The 20966-nt window shown below is 42.9% G+C and overlaps 1 protein-coding gene across 1 annotated transcript; it reads right to left on the bottom strand.

Moving 5' to 3' along the window:
• Nucleotides 1-28: 28 nt before the first annotated feature.
• Nucleotides 29-20244, bottom strand: tbk1 (TANK-binding kinase 1). The gene is made up of 21 exons (XM_088348088.1): nt 20164-20244; nt 16621-16724; nt 16407-16547; nt 13571-13700; nt 13321-13502; nt 12968-13128; nt 12780-12890; nt 12530-12709; nt 12261-12457; nt 12027-12085; nt 11858-11949; nt 11683-11784; nt 11541-11619; nt 10453-10574; nt 10308-10384; nt 8112-8151; nt 7552-7653; nt 7391-7487; nt 4703-4803; nt 4554-4625; nt 29-202 (listed from the first exon to the last, which is right to left on the bottom strand). The coding sequence occupies exons 2-21, from the start codon at nt 16705-16707 to the stop codon at nt 163-165; spliced, it is 2172 nt and encodes a 723-aa protein (XP_088204214.1). The 5' UTR covers nt 16708-16724; nt 20164-20244; the 3' UTR covers nt 29-162.
• Nucleotides 20245-20966: the final 722 nt, after the last annotated feature.

Raw genomic sequence — 20966 nt, 5'->3', positions numbered from 1 at the left:
GTGGTAAGATTATTGCCGAGTCCGTCGCTTGACTTTTGAGGTTTTTATTTGATCATCACATTTACAGTACAAAGTCGAGCCGGCGGACAAATAATTACAAAACGAGAGCGGGAGATTTACAAAAGCAAAAAGTTTGGCGGTCGTCGTCCACGGGGATGCGGTTCAACCTCGCAAACCTCCTTCCAGGGTCAGCGTCCCGAATCTGAGGAAGATCACCAAAGTCGGTTTAAGCTTCTCGTGCTAAGGTAGGTTAGCGCTTTGCTTTCAAGCTAACTTTAGAGTTCTCGTGCTAAGATAAGCTACCATACTGCCAGTCGTATGCAAAAGTTTGGGCACCCCTGATCATTTTCAAGAATTTCCTTTATAAAACATTGGTCGTTTTGAAATGAGCAATTTCAGTTAAATGTATCATATAGCAGACAAACACAGTGATATCTGAGAAGTGAAATTATGTTTATAGGATTTACAGAAAGTGTGCAATAATTGCTTAAACAAAAGTAGGCAGGTGCATAAATTTGAGCACCCAACAGAAAAATGACATCAATACTTAGTAGATCCTCCTTTTGTAGAAATAACAGCCTCCAAACGCTTCCAATAGCTTTCAATGAGGATTCTGGTTGAAGGTATTTTGGACCATTCTTCTTTACAAAACATCTCCACTTCAGTCAGGTTTGATGGTTTCAGAGTATAGACAGCCCGCTTTAAATCACACCACAGATTTTTAATAATATTCAGGTCTAGGGACTGAGATGGGCATTCCAGATCATTAAACTTGTTTCTCTGCATGAATGTCATAATAGAATTTGAGCAGTGTTTGGGGTCGTTGTCTAGTTGAAATATCCAGCCCCGGCGCAACTTCAGCTTTGTCACTTATTCTAGAACATTGTTCGGAATAATCTGCTGATATTGACTGGAATCCATGCGCCCTTATACTTTAACAAGATTGCCAGTACCTGCACTGGCCACACAGCCCCACAGCATGATGGAATCACCACCAAATGTTACTGTGGGTAGCAAGTGTTTGTCTTGGAATGCTGTGTTCTTCTTCCACCATGCTATGCTCCTTGTTAGTTTCATCAGTCCAAAGCATCTTATTCCAAAATGAAGCTGGCTTGTCCAAATGTGCTATAGCATACCTCAAGCGACTCTGTTTGTGGCATGTGCGCAGAAAAGGCTTCTCCCGCATTACTCTCCAATACAGCATCTCCTTGTGCAAAGTGCGTTGAATAGTTGAACGAAGCGCAGTGACACCATCTGCAGCAAGATCATGTTGTAGGTCTTCCGAGCTGGTCTGTGGGTTGAGTTTGACCGTTTTCACCATCCTTCGCCTCTGCTTATCTGAGATTTCTCTTGGCCTGAACCTCCGGCCTTAACTAGAACTGTGCCTGTGGGCTTCCATTTCCTCACTATGTTCCTCACAGTGGAAATTGACAGCTGAAATCTCTGAGCTAACTTTTTGTATCCTTCCCCTAAACCACGATATTGAACATGTTGTCACTCTTCAGAGAAGATGCAAAGTGGAGAACAACTTGCAACTGGCTGCCTTAAATACCCTTTCTCATGATTGGCTTCACCTGTGTATGTAGGTCAACAAAGAAATTCTGTGTTCCAATAATTAGTGCTTAAAGGTATTCAAATCAATAAAACAACAAGGGTGCCCAAATTTCTGCACCTGCCTACTTTTGTTTAGGTAATTACTGCTTACTTTCTGTAAATCCATTTCACTTCTCAGATATCACTCTGTTTCTCTGCTATATGATATCTTTAACTGAAATTGCTGATCTGAACGACCAATGATTTATAAACGAAAATCTTGAAAATGATCAGGGGGGGCCAAACTTTTGCATACGACTCTACAGTATGTGTGTGCTTTAACTTCAAGCTAACTTTCACATTGTGATGCTAAGCTAGGCTCTCACAGTGTCTACGTACTAAATTTGAAGTTGAGCATCCTTAATTCCTTAAAGTGATGCCTATCAGACAAAATCTGTAACTAGATCTAGAGCAAAGGTCGGGAACCTCTTTGACCCATTGAGACATAAAAGTTAAAATATTTTGATTTTGAGAGAGCCCCACCATACAGTTTGAGAAACATTCAACCAATCCGCCAAACTTGCTCTCCAGACAAAAGCTAATTCTTCAACACATTTTATTTTACTGTGTGACGTTAGATCATTTGATCGAATTCTATGAAATAATAATGCCAGAGCCTGTGTCCCAGATCAATATATATATATATATATATATATATATATATATATATATATACCATTTGTCTCCCTCCCTCAGTTACTTAAGAGTGTTAATGCTCATTTTTGTCCTACATAATGGTTTCAAAACAAAGTGCGAGCAAAGTTTTTTATTAAAAATGTCATAAAATACTGCAAACGATTAAGGATATTGTCGCATTTACCTTCGACGCAGGCTGCACTAAGTGAGAGCAAGAAGGGAGTATCTTGCACCGTGTGCAGAGGTTGTTGTGGAATGTGGATGATAACTAATGATAAGTATGTAGGCATCTGGTGAAGGTCGTGGGATGACGTTGTTGCAAGATGTCACAAGCTGATATGCTGAGGGAGCCGGGGCAGACGACCTTCACAAGATATCTTCACTTTATTTGAACCAATGTTGAAGGTCTGGAAATTTGAACGTGTCCCAAATGCAATAAAGCGCGTTCCCTTTTCGCCATATCTCCTCTCTGCGTATATTTTGGGGCGACGCCCAACAACGTCCTCTCCAAAATAAGTGGCGCCCAACTCAAAAAATCGTACCTAACGACGTTGAAACCTTGAGACAGTGCTGCCGAACAAAAAGCGCGCATTTGAGGTAAGGAAGAATTTTAACTGTTCCTTATTTCAATTTTGTTTGTCTAGACTCTAGACAATGGATTGAAGGAAAACAAAATAATAGTGAAATAGGAGAGGAGATATATCAGAAAAGGAACACTCTTTATTGCATTCAGGACACGTTCAAAGTTCCAGACCTTCAAAATTGGCTTTTATAGTGTTCTCAAATCAAGTTAAGCTATCTCCTGAAGGTTGTCCGCCCCGGCTCCATCAGCATATCAGCTTGTGACCTCCTGCAACAACGTCATCCCACGACCTTCACCAGATGCCTACATACTTATCATTAGTTATTATTCACATTCCACAACAAGGTCTGCCCACCTCTACCTCTCACCCAATCAAATTGCTCTCAGTGGTTTGCTAGAGTTTTCAGGTATCTGCCGTTCTGTTCTGTGAGTCTTCACCATAAAGTATCTCAACAGTGAACATACATAGTTTAATGAGCTTACATTTAAAGGATTATTTAGTGAATGCTGCAGCGAGGCTTTTAACTAAGACAATAAAATTTGATGACCCCGATTTTAGCTAACCTGCATTGGCTCCCTGTTAGTTTAAGATGTGATTTTAAGGTTCTGTTGGTAGTATACAAAATCATGCATGGACTTGCTCCCTCATGTCTTTCACATTTAATTTCCCCCAATGTTCCGGTCCAGAGCCTTCGCTCTGAAAACGCTGGTCTACTAGGGATCCCAAGAGCCAAGAAGAAATTCGTAGGATCGAGAGCGTTCTCCATTCGGGCCTCGGTGCTGTGGAATGCTCTTCCCCCTGAGATTCGATCTGCAACCTCGGTGGAAATGTTTAAATCTCGGCTTAAAACACACTTCTATTGTATATCTGTGTATTATTTGTTGTCGTAACATCTATTTTGGCCTGGTCATCCTGCAAGGGGGATGACCTCATGTGCGGTCCCTTCTCAAGGTTTCTTCATTTTCGTCATGTTGAGGTTTTTGAGTTGTTCTTTGCCCTCATGTAGGTTTTAGATCAGGGGATGGTGTCATAATAGTCTGTGGTTTGCAATAATCTGTGGTCTGTGCAGCCCTTTGAGACTCTTTGTGATTAAGGGCGTCACAAATAAACATGACTTGACTTGATTTACAGCCAAAACGGGATCTGTTGGTGTAAAACCTTGATTCTAAACTGTAGTTAAAATTGTGTACTAAATATACTGAACAGAATCTTTTCAAAAGTCAGTATTGTCCCACATGCCACAATTGACTGTACGTAACCCAACATTAGGTAATAGTGCATGTTCTATTTAGACGTCTCAATGTATGACCCATATGTACTCCTGAAAAAAACCATATATGCCTTGTGAGCCATAGGTTCCCGGTCCTTGATCTAGAGAAAGACTGTCAAATTAAAATTACCAGTATTCATTTGGTTTGGGTATGATGCCTTTAAAAAGTTTGTTATATTATTCTTTCATAATTGTTGTTATCATCAGAGGATAGTGATAAAAATGCTGTTCAGAACAAATGCAAAGAGCCAATTTGGTGTTCCTCATAGGAACGATGCATTAAATGGGAACAGTTTCCGAAGGACCACTGTTAACTGCATTTACTTTTTTACGAAAAACTATAAAATTATCATGAAAATATGCACCAATTTCATAGAATTTAAATGATCTCACCGAGCTAACAATTCCTCTAAGTGGCTTTTGTGATTATTGCTAAACTAGGCTAACGATAGCTCATCTATCAAAATGACCTTTCTAGGAAATGGTTGTTCTCTGCAAGTTCCTTCACCACGCCCTCCATCTCTTCCTTCAGCTTCTTCATCCTGTCACATGGACACAAGCGATCACGTCATCAAGCTGTCACGTGATCCTAAATACGAGATCGAAGCGTTTCTCCTACCCGAGCGTCATCTCGACCAACGTGTTCTGGCTAAGGTACGCTTGAGGCTTCATACCGGTCAACACCAAGGGGAGAACTTTGCCTGGAACCAGCTCCTGCAACTGGATGCGAGACCACAAAACCTCAGTGTGGCAGGACAAGCAGATTCCAGGGTTCTTACATCTTTTTTATGGACAAATTCAAGCAATTTTCAAGCACTTTCAAGTACCTTCACAGAAAATATTCTGTGCTGAGCAAAAAAACGTTTTTTTCCCCCTTGACTAAAATAAATATTATAGAATAGAATAGAACATACCTTTATTCTCATTGTTACAACATGGGTTGAATATATTGCGACAACGAAATTGGACGTGGCACTCCAGGTCCACATTTTACAGTGAGGATAAAGAAAACGTAAATGTTTGTACTGTCCTGAAATCCCTGTCTTGCCGCAAACACATACTAGCTGTTCCTATCTATGATCTACTATCCTTTTGTGTCAATAAACTGACAAGAATTCTGCCATTGTGCTTCAACAATGCTACATCACACTTGTTTAAAAACACGGGAAGGGCCCAATAGGTGACAAAAAAAAAAGAAAGTAGTGTTTGGATAAAAACAGAAAAATGAGCCAAATTTGGACTCATTTGAATGATATCAATTGCTCCGAGGGCAGCACGGCGGGGCAGTGGTTAACGCGTGTGTGGCACAGTTCTGAGGTCATGAGATCAAACCTTCCTGTGTGGAGTTTGCATGTTCTCCCCGTGCTTGCGTGGGTTTCCTAATTGGCCGGTCCAAATTGTCCCTAGGTGTGAATGAGTGAGTGAATTGTCTGTCCCTGTGTGCCCTGCGACTGGCTGGCAACCAGTGTCCCCTGCCCGAAGATGGTTGGGATGGGCTCCAGCACCCCCGTGACCCTACTGAGGATAAACGGTGCAGATAATGGATGGATGGATGATTGCTCGGAACTACAGTGCATTCAATCAATATTTCAATCGACTGCTTATCTTTTGCTTTTTGTTTTACTGATTTGAATTGATAGTTTTTGCAGATTTTTCAGAGGATATGTGTCTAAATTGGTTCAAATATAATTCTAAATCGTTAATTTTGCATTTAACGTTTTTAGTTCTCATTTTATTGTTTCGCATTTTCAGGGATTTTGTGTTGATGTTTGATTTTAAATCTTTTCAGTGTGTAAAAGTGTAAAATTATTTAGTATTTTACACATTTTTGGTAGATCTGTGAATATTTTTGTTTTATATTTTGATATAGTTGCGACAGTAGGGAGCAGTAAGACTTCAAATTGCAACTCGATAATGAGGACAGGAGCCACAATAGGCATCATTTTTACTCACTTTTTTTTTTCATTTGAAAGAGTGGTCTATCGAATCAGACTGCCAGGAAAAACGTCAATGGAAGGACAAGCTTCCTCGATGTGTGGACAAAAATCTGGTCAAAGCCACTCCTGCCATCTAATGGTGATTCATCATACTGAAATCATTTGTCGAGGCCTGATACTTACTGATAAGCTGTGCCAAACCCTTTTTAATGTTTTTTTAAATAAAAAAAACAACAACATGCTCTTCCCCCTGAGATTCGATATGCAACCTCAGTGAAAATGTTTAAATCTAAGCTTAAAACACACTTCTACTCTAAGCACAGGGGTGTCAAACTCATTTTAACTCGGGGGCCACACGACAGAACAAACATTCTGCCGGGGGCTGGACTGGTAGATTAAAGAGAAAGAAAAAGAGGGATAAAGAAATAAGAGAAAGAGGGAGGGAAAAAAGAGAGGGAAAGACAAAAGAAAAAGAGAGCAAGGGAGAGAGCGTGACAAACAAAAGATAAAAAGTCGTGAGGGAGGGGGAAAAGAAAGGGAGAGGAAGAAACAGCAAATCCAAAGAGAAATAGAAAGACAGAAGGAGAGAAAAGAAAAAAGAGAGAAAAAGAAAAAAGGAAGTTAGAGCAAAAGAGGTTAAAAGACAGAGAGAGAGAAAGAGAGAAGGAGCAACAAAGGAAGAGAAAAAGAGAGACACAGAGAGTGAAAGAGACAGAGACAGAGTGGGAGAAAAGGGGTGGAAAAGAGAGAATGAGAAAGAAATAAATACAAGTCCAGTGTCTTTGTTCGAGGCAACTGGCTTTGGCAACATCAAGTGTACAAATTTCAACCTGCAGCTTGTTTTTCTCTTGCGCTTCTCTGAGTGTTGTCTCGTGGGCCGGATTTAATCCCTTAGCGGGCCTGATCTGGCCCGCGGGCCGCCTGTTTGACACCTGTGCTATAGCATATGAATAATCTATATTTTATATTGACAATATCTGTGTATTATTTGTTATTGCAATATCCATTGCTGCCTGGTCATCCTGGAAGGGGGATGACCTCATGTGCGGTCCCTTCAAGGTTTCTTCATTTTCCTCACGTTGAGGTATTCGAGTTTTTCCTTGCCCCTCATGTCAGTTTGAGATCAGGGGACGGTGTCATAATAGTCTGTGGTTTGCAATAATCTGTGGTCTCTGCAGCCCTTTGAGACTCTTGTGATAACGGGCGTCACAAATAAACTTGACTTGACTTTCTCAACCAATTCAGGCAAAATTCAAACATTTTCCTGACCTTGAAAACACAACATTCAAAATAATACGTTTTCAAGGATCTCAAGCACCCATACGAACCCTGGGAATCCTTACAAGCTGTAGTGTGGCGTTTAGGCGTACCTTCGCTGCTCTCTCCATCAGGACGCCGACTTCCTTTTCGATGCCGATGAGCTGCGTGGTTAGGGCCAGCAACTGCTTCCTCACGTGGTGAATTTTCCTGCATGCATGAGGTCACGGATTAACACGGTCGCCACGGCAACCGACAGGGAAAGGGAGCTGACCTCATGGATTCCTCGCTTTTAGAGATGAAGAGGCGGTACTTCATGGCGCACTCCTTTGTGAACAACGAGCGTGCTTTGCTGGCGTGCAGGGCCAACTTCTGCCTGGCAACACACATATTCAACATTTTCACATGCACGAGTAGGGTAGGGTTACTTTAACTTGATTACTTTCAATTACTTTTGGATTACTCCAATACCAAATATGCTAATAGAAGACAAAAGAAACTAAATAGGAATAAAATGACTCAATTTTGTGCAGGCTTGGGGAATAACGGAACACATGGAACGGCAAAAATGATGTCGGCAAGCTGGTTATATTGATTTTAATTTTGTTTCTGTCGCATTTTATGTTCGTTTTGCCGGAGATCAAAGAGATCAAAGCCAGGAGAGAAAGCTTACCATGTGTTGTGAGTCATCATTTTATTCATATTTAGTTTATTTTGTCTTTTATGAGCATATTTGGTAGTGGAGTAATCCAAAAGTCATTGAAAGTAATCAAGTTAAAGTCACCCTACCCAACCCTGTGCACGAGCATGTTTTGCACATAAACGGGGACCTACTTGTCAAACTTGTGGATCTGCTCTTCATTGTATGGAAGACCTGGATATGGACACACACAGAAAAACACACTTAAAAAAAAGGTTTCCTAATGAGGTGTAGGGCTGTCACCATAAGGAATTTCTGGAGACGATTGTCACTCAAATAATCACGCTTGACAAACATGTTGATTTTTTTCCCCCCTCTGCATTATATGCTGCTATGGTAATACGAGCTTAATATTAAATTCACTGTACACCTTAATAAAGAAGTGCAGTTCTATAGTCTCGAAATTAAGTCAAGAAATAATCAAGAAACGATTATTAACCTAACATTATGCTCCTTTTATTAAAAAGGTGCATCAGTGCAGGATTTCATCCTGTTAGGTAGAAACCTCACTTCCATCATCATTATCAAACCAGTGTCTGAAACTCATGACCAAAAGTTAGCGGCCACCAGGGCAGACAAGTCTGAAAAGTTGCCTGCCCAGCCATAAAGTTGCCTGCCATTTTTCACAACTTGAAATGCAAAAAGACGACTCATCGCAAAAAAGAACCTTGTTGCAAAGTATTAAGGATTGATCATCAGAATATATAAAAGAACTACACTTTAAAATGAAGTTTATTATAAATCTACTTCTAACATTCATTGCATGTACCACGTGAACTCCTCTTTCCACCATGCTTTTAATGTACGTTTACATTTTGTAGCGTCATAGTTTTTGTTCGCATCTTTTGAATCTTTCTTCTGGGGCTAAGGTTTTGGCTTGATTCCTAAACAATTATCCATTTTTCTTCTCTGTGTGTCTACTTTGCAAAATTATATGCAAATCCATGAAATTATCACGCTCGGGAAAGTCCGGTAGCTTGAAGTTATTCGATGCAGGCGTCTGATTGGCTGCCAAGTATGCAAATTGCCAAACGAACCGAAATCCCGAAATTTCCCAAAATTTTGAAATCGGAATAAAGCAAACGTTTGATTTGAAAAAAAAAATTTAGTTTTGAAAAAGTTGTTGGCCACCCAGCCGGACACGTTTTGTAAGTTGTACGCCCGACGTAAAAGATGTGCGCCCCGGGCAAACGTTATTTCAGACACTGCTCAAACCCTTGACTTTATTCGGTAGCTCAGGAAGTAGAGCGCTCGTCTTGGAATCAAGAGGTCGCAGGTTCGATTCCCGGCTCCTCCACGTTATATGTCGAAGTGTCCTTGGGCAAGACACTGAATGCCCCAATAAGCAGGTTGGCCATGCATGGCTGCACGGCCGCTATTGGTGTGTGAGTGTGTGTGTGAATGGGTAAGTGTGAAGCACATTGTAAAGCGCTTTGGAAAGTCTTCATTGACTTGAAAAGCGCTATAGAAATGCAGATCATTTCATTTCATTTCATTTGTCGGGCAGCTTTTCAGTAACACATCACAAATTATGGTATACCTCTGTAGTCTCCCAGAGCCACACAACACAATAGGTTTGAAGTGTGTCTGACTTTGCAAACAGTAGATAAGGGAGTCCGACTTTAAATTAAATTTGTTAAAACGGGTAATCTAATAAATCTAGGGTCTAGGGTCTAGTTGCCCCTTTCAACTCTTTCAGATTTAATTTACCCCTTTGTTCCGGTCCGGAGCGTTCGCTCTGAAAATTCTGGTCTACTAGTAATCCCAAGAGCCAAGAAGAAATCCGCAGGTTCGAGAGCGGTGCTGTGGAATGCTCTTCCCCCTGAGATTGGATCTGCAACCTCAGTGGAACTGTTCTCTTTTTGACTCTTGGGATCACTAGTAGACCAGTGTTTTCAGAGCGAAGGCTCTGGACCAGAACATAGGGCGAAATTACATCTGAAAGATATGAGGGAGCAAGTCCATGCATGACTTCGTATACTACCAACAGAACCTTAAAATCACATCTTAAGCTAACAGGGAGCCAATGCAGGTTAGCTAAAATCGGGGTCATGTGATCAGAATGTATTGTCTTAGTTAAAAGCCTCGCTTCAGCATTTTGTACCGGCTGAAGGCTCTCGATTTTGGACTTCGGGAGACCGGAGAGTAGTCCACGTTGAGGTCATTTCCTCTACATTTGAGTCAGTCAAGGGTGGTCACAAACGGGGGTAGAGAGAAAAAAAGACGGTAATATATTTTACATTCGCAAATATGAAAATGATTCCAATTTAGAGGAACATGTCATCTACGGGACAGCCCTAATGAAGTGTTGTTATTGTAATGGCACTGACGTCTCTCTGCTTTGTCTTTCTTGAACTGCTGGTAGATGGCTGTGATGGAGTCCAGCAGAACTTTGATCTTTTCCACACTGCACACAGACATTTATGAGAGTTATCTCACACACATCATATGAACGTGTGTATGTGTGTCTCCCACTTTCTGTCTTGAGGGTGCGTGCCAACTTGTTGTGTCCAAGCGTCGCTCAGCAAACCTCCTGGGAGAAACTTGGCCTTTAGGTCCTGGGTGCTACGATCGATGGGCTCCAGCGAGCCGCTTATCTGCACGCATGAACAAACACACATGTCAAGTTGTACAGACGACACCACGGCGTCTGGCTTTATTTCAAATGGAGACGAAACTGAAAAACGAGCAGAAATTGATTCACTTTCCACCTGGTGTCATGAGAGTAATCTGTTATTGAATGTAGGTAAGACTAAGGATATGATAATAGATTTCCTTACTAAGCCTCCCCCGCATGTGCCACTGCCAATTAATGGTAGTGAGGTCGAACTGGTCCATTCATTCAAGTTTCTGGGTACTTACTTGTCAGCTGACCTCACATGGACTGTCAATGCCATTGATATTCTAAAGTCAGCCAGACAAAGGCTCTACTTCGTTCGTCAACTCAAATCATTCGGAGACCGTCAATTTATTCTAGTCAATTTTTATCGTGCTATCATTGAATCTGTTTCAACTAGGTCAATCGCAGTTTGGTTTGGTCGCGTCAATCAGAAAGAATTGTCAAAGATGAAATCAGTGGTGTGTAAGGCAGAGGAAATATTAGGTACTGGCCTCCCGTCCCTGCATAGTATCTACATCGAACGGACTAGAAAACGGACACAAAAAATTATAAACGATCCCAGTCACCCTGCTCGCAGGTACTTTGATTACCTGCCGTCAGGTCGCCGTCTTCGCTCCATTATGAGCAAGACTACACGTCTTACAGATAGTTTTTACCCTTCTGCTATCCATATGTTCAACGGGAATTGATTTAGGTTATTATGTATAGTATTATTATGCCAACGGCGTTCCTCCGACCTATTCTACTCTAGTCTTGTTATTTACATATTATATATACTACAATATCTCTTTTACTCTATTCTTTTAAATCTATTATCATTATTCAGAGTTCGCGTGTCAAATGATTTCTTGTATATATTATGTTTATGGTTTATACAGGTTGAATAAATAAATACAATACAAAGCAGGAGCTTCGGCACCGCAGCTGTGACTCGACCACTCACCCTGAGCACTTTCTTATGCATGTCAGCGATTTCTTCGTACTCGGACTTCAGCATGTTGGCTTGCGTGAAGACTTCAAATCTGCACGTACGCATGTTATAGTAGAAACCCAAACAGAATGCCCGCAGTCAAAGGCTCACTCACAGCTGCTTGGTCCTCTCCAGCGTCTGGGTGGCCAAGTTGCACAGGTGGAAGACCTCGGACTTTTTGTGGACTATCTCGTTGTAGTCTTCCCTCATCAGCTCGCTGACAAAGACAGCATCGCAATCGTCAACATAGTGATTGCCGAAAGGATAAATCCCAGTAAGCTGAAACTCACACAACACCTCGAACTCCTTTGCGGACCAGTTCTTGGTGTACTAGCAGAGACTCAGATGTTTTCCACAGGTGTCCAATGTCGCCAGCGAAGGTCTGAATGAAGCGCACGATAGGGTCAAATTTTGTGAAATTTGGTGGAAGGTGGGGGTTTGGGTTTTCGGGGGGAGTACCTTGGCGTAGCTGGCATCAAGTTCCAAATCGTATCGGGGCTGGACTTTAGTGGGACTCGCTAAAAAAAAAGAAATAAGACCTCATGAGATCCTAGCTGGGAGCTGTCAGTTAAGCATGGAAGGTGGGAAAATAATCCCACATTTGTTTAACTGAAACCTTGCATCAAATAGCATTTGGGGCTTCAGTTTGAACAACATGGTGTTATAATTTCACAAAGGTCTATGGCTACTTACGATCCTCGAATATGAGTCCCACGGTGGCCACGGCGTCTCTGCTGACAAGCATGATGGGGTTGTCCCTGGTAGTCTTGGGGAAGGTCTTTGCCTGGCGGTTAGGGTCAAGGACCAGGCGTCGCCCCTCGTAAATCAGCTCTTGGTTGTGCAGGGGGATGCTGCTGCGGCGGGCCAGCAGTTCTTGGAACAGCGCCGCCCTGCGAACGGATCACCGTGAACGAAGCCCGGCACGCGGACCGTCCTCCGCGGCGCCTCGGAGATTTTCTTACGTGTTGTACTCGTGAATGTAGACGTGATGCAGAGTGGCCTGCTGCAGGCTGAAGACGTACACGACCGTTCGGTGCAGGATATCGTTGGTCTCGGCGAAAAACTGGTCGAAGCCCCAACACTTCTCCTGGTCCGCTTCCAGGATGTTAGCGAGGACAGGAGTCAACAAACTCTGCAGACCCCTGTCGGAGGGGGACGACATGGTTGTTTAAAGCTTCTCCGGCGACGTTGCGGTGCGTTCGTGTGACTGACTTGGACAGACTGCAGGACACGGGCATCTCGGTGCTCCACTCGATCTTCCCGTTCTCGCTCTTTTGATGACCCGAGATGGTACCGGAGGGTTTCTCTGTGATGATCTTGTACCTGGTGGGGCAACCGCACAACGGCGAGAGCCTCAAACGACTTGCTGGGTGCCATAGGAGACTTTCAAAAGGACTTACATGACTTCCTGGTTTCTGCGCGGACCCTCGAAAGGTCTGAACGGCAGACTGCCGGTGGCGGCGTGGTAGAAAGTGACGCCGATGCTCCACAGGTCCACGGTGGCGCCGTACTTCTTCTGGTGGTCCTTCCTCAACACGGCACGCTCGTACATATCCGGATGCTGCCGGATGAAAACGAGATTTTCACATAGTAGATACGAGCGCTATTGATGTATAAAATAAACCCTTATTACAAAAGACCGTTTGTGTAGAACACAGAAGATTAATTATTGAACAAAAAAGATGTATCGCATGAATATATACATTCTTCCTAAACCAGAAAGAAAGCTGATTTATGAAAAAAATGTCCCTACCAGGTACTCCTCGGTCCCGTACAGCGACACAAACTGCTCGTCGTCCTCAAGTTGCCGGGCGGCACCAAAGTCGGTCAGCTTGTAGACGGAGCGTCCGTCCTCGCCTATGACGCGCATGATGTTCCCCGGTTTGATGTCGCGGTGCACGATCCCGTATTCCCTCAGGTGGTTCATTCCTGCCACTGGAGGGCGACGATGGTCAAAAGTGAGGACGTGGAAACCGAGCAAAGCGGGAGCGTGTGACTCTCACCGACATCGTGCAGGACAATGAGGAACTCGTCTTCGGGGAGTCCGTAAGCGTTGGATGACTCCTCCAAAACATTGTAGAGGCTCCCGCACGGGCAGTACTCCATGACCAGGACCTTGTGTCTCGTGTTGGACTGGACACAGTAATGGTCAATTACCGTATTTTGCGCACTATAAGGCGCACCTTTATTTATTTATTTTTTCAAAAGCTGACCATGCGCCTTATAATGCAGTGCGCCTTATATAGGGATCAATATTAAGTCGCAAAGTCTCGCAACTAAGGCAGGCAGCCGCCGACTCGATTTTCCCCCGAAGGCGAAGTCGTCCGCGGCGTATGCTGGGATTTATATACCGGCGTTTCATTTCCTAACCAATGTGTCAATCATCATTTGAATCGGTCACTATTGGCTAAAGTTAGGATGGCTGGGATGGGCTCCAGCACCAGACCATACTGAGGATAAGCGGTGCAGATAATGGAAGGATGTTATCTAAGTGACCAAGCGACTAACTTTCCTAAATAATTTAGCGGCACCATGGAAACCAGTACAGTGTATACCCGGAATAAACAGCCTGGAAAGGGATGGCCGGGAGGCTGTACTTGCCCAAGACAGGTCACGGGAAGTGGGGCCCCCACAACCCTGGCGGTTAAAGGATCCAAATACCATCCATCCATCCATTATCTGCACCGCTTATCCTCAGTAGGGTCGCGGGGGTGCTGGAGCGCATCTCAGCTGTCTTCGGGCAGTGGGCAGGCGACACCCTCAACTGCTTGACAACCAATCGCAGGGCTTACAGGGACAATGGAAACATTTCCCAATAGCAGCCGTGCAGCCATGTAAGGCGATAACCTGCATATTGGGGGTATTAGGGGTTCAGTGTCTTACCCAAGGACACTTCGACATGTAACACGGAGGAGCTGGGATTCGAACTGCGATCTCTTGATCCCAAGACGAGCGCTCTACCTCTTTAGCCACTGCCGCAAGCGACTCATTCATACCTAGGGACAATTTGGACCGGCCAGTTAACCTGACATGCATGGTTTTGGAACGTGGGAGGAAACCCACGCAAGCACGGGGAGAACATGCAAACTCCACACAGGAGGTTCGATCTCATGGCCTCAGAACTGTGCCGCACACGCGCTAACCACTGCGCCTCCGTGCTGCCCTCGATCCGTGTACCGTGAATTTTAAACTTTGCATCAAGAGAAAAATGATCTGGGCTCTGATGCAAACCAATCACAACTCACCAAATTTCTAAGCAGATTTTGATTGGCCCAGGGTAACAATAAAATTGACATTATTACTTGACAGGTAAAATGGCCTCCCCAAGATGGACAAAATGAGTGTGTTTTAGCTTCTTGATTCATATTACACACATACAATATTAAAAGGAAAGACCTGTTTGGAATATATATTATTATCGTCCCAAACATTTGAGGTTGAGGGCTCAAACCGGCAACATCTTATTTTTAAGACACTATTTCTAAACGTGAAGAGGTTCCAGGTGTCCGTTACATTTTAAAATACATATCAAATGAAACCTCTGAAATTAAATGATTTTAAAGGCTTTATTTATTTTTTTCTCTCTGTAAAACTAAAATTGGAGTGAAGAGTAAAATAATCCATTACTCAAGATCATTTGTTGCCAAAAAAATGAATAATTTTGCCTAGTGTTTAAAAAAAAATACTCCTTTTGTTCGAAATCCCGACTCATAGTCTGCTTTTATCTTACTTTTAGCAGAGCTGTTCGGGGCGAATACATTCCGTTTGAGGAAAGTGGGGTTGCTGGACAGAAACGTCAAGCTCGTCCCTGCCGGTTTTTGTTGTCTTTGTTAGTGTATCATAAAAAAGGTCAAAGAATAAAAAGGCCTGCTTCTAGTACAGTCCAAACGCCAACCAAAAGACCAAAAAAGAAGAGTTTATTCAACCTTGTCTAAGAAATGCGCATACCCGCACATGCATCACGAATGAGCTGACTGAGGCCGCGATCGCGAATTTAAGCCAAAAGATGGCGGCGGAAGTATCAAAATTCCATACAGCTCCTTTAAAGTATGAAGGATTTTATATTTTATTTATTTGACTATGAGGGATTTAATATAATTTTATACAAATTACAGTTATTGAATGCAATGAGCAGGCTGAAGTTCGATGACAGGTCGCGCCGTTCCAAGTGTGGAGTGTTTTGGCCGGGGAATTTTGATAACGGGGACAAGGGCTGACGCCGGAGAAGCCTGTGACGCGGGAAAGGAGACATTGTTTAGAGAAGTTGTTCTGATTAGCTTTGTTGGTGTGAATTTTTAAGACGTGGCGGCGCCTTTCGGCGAGGAGGTGGTGAAGCTGGCACCTGACCTGCCCCGAGACAAGGTGGTGACTAGGAGGGGGGCCACGTGGGGAGTTCCTGTCCCGCCCATCGGGGAGGAGTCAATGCCCCAGTTTGTGAAAAAGAACTTCAGAGACAGAAGGGATGGGAGAATGACAGCGAGGCCCGACGAAGACTAATCAAACTAACTCGACAATAATTCGGCTAAATTCGATGGAATTCACTTAGTTAAATAATTTGCCCCCGTGTGGAAATGCCTGTCTCTTGTACATTTTTCCCTACATTAAAAAAGGAGCATGCATTGTTAGGCGAATGAAGTTTGTATTTGGTTAATGGAGTCAGATGACTAATTCGCACTATTTGGTAAACGCGACATTTGTAATATAGTTTTTTCCCTAACAAGTATCATTATAGCTCATAAATAACGTTGTATGAATTTAGTATTTATTTCATGGAAAACCTGAAAAAATATGACACCCTAACAAAACACATTACTTTTTGAGTGCCAAACAGCAACGTACCTCCTCTTCCACGGCAAAGAGCTTGACGATATTCTTGTGGTTGAGCTTCTTGAGGACCTCAAACTCTCGCATTTGAACGTCCAGTGGCCTGAGGAAACTCAGGTTATTGAAGACTTTGACCGCATAGAGGTCTCCGGTTTTCTGCAAAGACCACATAGCTTTGAAAAACTCTTCAGTGCGTGGTCCAGGTACCGACCTCCGAACTCTTTCTCACCTTGTGACGGCCCCGGTACACATTGGCAGTTGCGCCCTGACCCAGAAGGTCTGAGATCAGCCACAGGTAGTTGGTGGTGCTCTGCATGATCCCGACCTACCTGACTGAACATACAAGTATCAATGCAAAGTATTTGTTCATACTGAAGGATTTTATACCTTTTACTAGAAAGGATTTTATACGTTTAAATACAAGTTACATTTATCGAGAGCAATGAAGATTTTCACTGAGTGGGCTTCAGGTCACGCTGTTCCAAATTCGGAATGTTTTGGCTGGGGAATTTTGATAATAGGACTCTGACGAAGGACGTCAGGTATTGTTTTGATAAACGCTCGGTGTTGTTTTGAGTTTCTCCAGACATCGAGGCGAGGGGGTGGACCCCACGTGGGGGCTTTCATTGGCACGCCCATGGGAGGAGCCGGCACACCAGCTTGCGGAAACAACGTGGGCCGAGGAGAGAAGCAGAAGATCTAGAGAGGAGGCTTGACAGAGACTCAAGCGACACTAATTCGGCCATATATTCGATGGAGTTCACTTAGCTAAATTATTTAAGAAATTAAATCTGCCCCCGTGTGGAAATGCCGGTCTCTTGTTCATTTTTCCATCAAGATATGAGCGCGCATTGTTAAGAGAATGTAGGTTGTGTTTGGTTAATGGAGTCAGATAACTAATTCGAACAATTTGGTCAACGGTACATATTTTAATATTTGGCAGACAATTTTGTTATTTATAAGGATCAAAAAAGCATACATATATGCTTTTTTTATGCGTATGCAAGAATCCAGAATGCTCTTCGTTTCCCCTTCTCGCTCTGTAGACAGTCTATTGCAGGGGTCGGCAACCTATGACACGCGTGCCAGCAGTGGCCAGCGAAAGGTTAAACAGTGGCACGCGAGCGCACGGCAAAATAATGATTTTTTTTTTTTAAATGAGCATTTTTATCTGAAATTTAGACATTTTCAGTTGCGCGCCGTGTTGTTTAGAGGCTTTACGGTAGCGCCCCTCCTATCCGTGTTTTACCCAGCCACAGAAACACCGGCGCGTGATAAATGAATAAATAATGACAGCTCCTTAGGCGAAAAAAATCTCGTTCTTTGACTGACGAATGGGGGCTTGTGCAAAAAATGACTGTGCTGTTTGTGCATGATGCCTCGAGAGCATTGTACCTCGCGCATCAAGTGTGAAACGTCATGACGAGAAGAAACATGAATTCGAGGCGTAGACATTAAACCGCGCTGTGTCCAAGTGCGGCAAACAAAAACAGACTCTAAAAACTTTTGTCACTGCTGAAAACACCGCTTAAATGCGAGTGTATGCAGTAATTTGTCGCAATACGAGAGTTAACGGAATTAATTTTTGAATGAGGAAACTAGAAACAATAACTCAAGACTGTTTTTAGCAAGGGCTGCACGGTGGTTAGCGCGTGTGCGGCACAGTCCTGAGGTCATGAGATCGAAACCTCCTGTGTGGAGTTTGCATGTTCTCCCCGTGCTTGCGTGGGTTCCTCCAGGCAATCTGGTTTCCTATCACGTTACCAAAAAAAAACGTGAATGCCAGGTTAATTGGCCAGTCCGAATGTGTGAATGAGTGAGTGAATTGTCTGTCAAACTGGTTTTAGCTGGGGGCCACAAATGCTATAAAAAAAATCTCACAGGGGCCGGACAAGTAAGTTTAAGAGAATGAGACAGCGATAAACAGATAGGGAGAACAAGGGAGACCGAGTAACAGTGTGAGAAAAAAAGAGCAGGATTGAGATATGAGTGGAGAAATAAAGAGAGAAATAAAGAAAAAAAGAAAGAAATGAAGAGAGAAAGAAGAAGAGAAAGATAAAAAGAACAAGAGAAGCAAAACAACAGAGAAAGAAAGAAAGTAAAAGAGTGAGCAGGGGAAAATGAGACAAAGTGAGGTGAGAGAGATCAAAAAAGGGGGGAGAAAGAGAGAGTGAGAAAGAAACAGAAAAATAGAAAGAAAGACAATTACGGCGTAAGTTACAGAGAGAGGACATAGAAAGAGTTGAAGAGTGAGAGAGAAATAGAGTAAAGAGAGAAAAAAGAGAAAAAAAGAGAGAGAAGAAAAAAATAAAAAAGAAGAAAGTGAGAGAGAAATCGAGAAATACTGCCAAAGTTGTTTTGCAAGGTTCCCTGGCTTGGGTGACATCCCGTGGAAATATTTAAAACTACAGCTCGTTTGTCTCTTGTGCTTCTCTCACTGTTGTCTTGCAGGTCGGATTTAAAGAATTGGTGGGCCTGATCTCACCCGTGGGTCCTGTGCTCTATGTGATTGGCTGGCAAGCAGTTGAGGGTGTCCCCTGCCCACTGCCCGAGGACGGCTGGGATGGGCTCCAGCACCCCCACGACCAGGGTTGGGTAGGGTAACTTTAACTTGATTACTTTTAATTACTTTTAAATTACTCCAATACCAAATATGCTAATAAAAGACAAAATAAAGTAAATATGAATCAAATGATGACTCACAACACATGGTAAGCTTTCTCTCCTGGCTTTGATCTCCGGCAAAACGAACATCAAATGCGACAGAAAGAAAATGAAAATCAATCCAAACATCATTTTTGCCGTTACTCCCCAAGCCTTCACAAAATGGAGTCATTTTATTCATATTTACTTTCTTTTGTCTTTTATTAGCATATTTGGCACTGGAGTAATCCAAAAGTAATTGAAAGTAATCCAGTTAAAGTAAACCTACCCAACTCTGATTATAAAGCGATAGATAGAAAGATCAGGGTTGGGTAGGGTTACTTTAACTTGATTACTTTCAATGACTTTCGGGTAACTCAAAAACCAAATATGCTCATAAAAGACTCACAACACATGGTAAGCTTTCTCTCCTGGCTTTGATCTCTTTGATCTCCGGCAAAAAGAAAAAAAATGCGACAGAAACAAAAAGAAAATCAATCCAAACAGCTTGCCAACATCATTTTGCCCTTCCATGTGTTCCGTTACTCCCCAAGCCTGTACAAAATGGAGTCATTTTATTCAAATTTTGTTTCTTTTGTCTTTTAGTAGCATATTTGGTATTGGAGTCATCCAAAAGTCAGTGAAAGTAATCCAGTTAAAGTAACCCTACCCAACCCTGCCCGCGACCCTACTGATCAACGAAAGAAGGTTTCAAAAATTCGAATTTGATATTCTTCTCTTCTTATCACCACACGATGGCGTCACTGTGGGAAATCCCCCCCGTCGGTCAGCCACTTTTCCGCGTTCTCGCCGAGACCCGAAAATTCAACCGGAGTGGTCGTTTTCCTCCGTTGTCATAACGTGAAAACAATCTCTTAAGGAACACGACGACGCGAAATGAATATTTTGAATTTTAACGGAATGAAAGAGCAAAGTTGGAGTAGCATTTCCTGATTGCCAATATGGCGGCCCACTGACAAACTACCGCAATACATCAAAGCCGAGAGGAGCCAATGTGATAAATTCAGAAAGTCAACCTTGGAATAAAATTTAACGAAAAGAGTGTCGAATTGTTAAAAGAAAAAAATGATGTTTGTGTGGCGTAAATGGAATCGGCAGAGAAGCTTACCTTCGTCGCTGTGGCTGAAACCTCTTCCGCTGTTTCCTGGTCAACAAGGTGTACGAGCCAATCACAGCCAAGTGCAAAAATGACGTCATCTTCCGTAAACAAAGCGGGGGTTTTTAATAACTCATTAAATTGAAGTGGATTGTTTCTATGGTCAAATTTAAGCAATTTTAAAGGATTTCCAAAGCCAATTTTTCATTTATTTCCCAGTACCATGAAGAAATTCAATGAGCCCCAAATATATTTGTGATTAAGGTATGCGATTTTTAATCTTGCGTGTGCATTTATCAAGACATACGATTTTGATCCATCCATCCATTATCTGCACTGCTTATCCTCAGTAGGGTCGCAGGGGTGCTGGAGCCCATCCCAGCTATCTTCGGGCAGTGGGCAGGGGACACCCTCAACTGCTTGCCAGCCAGTCGCAGGGCACACAGGGACAGACAATTTGCTCGCTCATTCACACCTAGGGACAATTTGGACCGGCCTATTAACCTGACATGCATGTTTTTGGAATGTGGGAGGAAACCCACATCAGCACAGGGAGAACATGCAAACTCCACACAGGAGGTTCGATCTCATGACCCAAGTTTTTATAATTCACTGCCTGAAAAGTCAAGTCCTGTTTATTTGTTTTGCACTTAATCACAAAGAGTCTCAAAGGGCTGCACAGACTATTGCAAACTACAGACTATTATGACACCATCCCCTGATCTAAAACCTACATGAGGGCAAAGAAAAACTCAAAAACCTCAACATGAGAAAAATGAAGAAACCTTAAAGGGACCACACATGAGGTCATCCCC

Source organism: Urocampus carinirostris, chromosome 11 (genome assembly GCF_059441175.1).
Source record: "Urocampus carinirostris isolate Australia breed hairy pipefish chromosome 11, RoL_Ucar_1.0, whole genome shotgun sequence".
NCBI classification, from domain to species: domain Eukaryota; kingdom Metazoa; phylum Chordata; class Actinopteri; order Syngnathiformes; family Syngnathidae; genus Urocampus; species Urocampus carinirostris.
Note: the sequence above shows the minus strand (reverse complement) of the source record. Positions and strands in the feature narration are given on the sequence as shown.

Coding starts and splice junctions, on each gene's coding strand:
- tbk1 (XM_088348088.1), bottom strand. CDS start 16,707: ATGCAGAGCACCACCAACTACCTGTGGCTGATCTCAGACCTTCTGGGT. Junction 12,458..12,529: donor TACATTCACGAGTACAACAC/GTAAGAAAATCT, acceptor ATCCGTTCGCAG/GGCGGCGCTGTTCCAAGAAC. Junction 7,488..7,551: donor AAAAGCGAGGAATCCATGAG/GTCAGCTCCCTT, acceptor TCATGCATGCAG/GAAAATTCACCACGTGAGGA.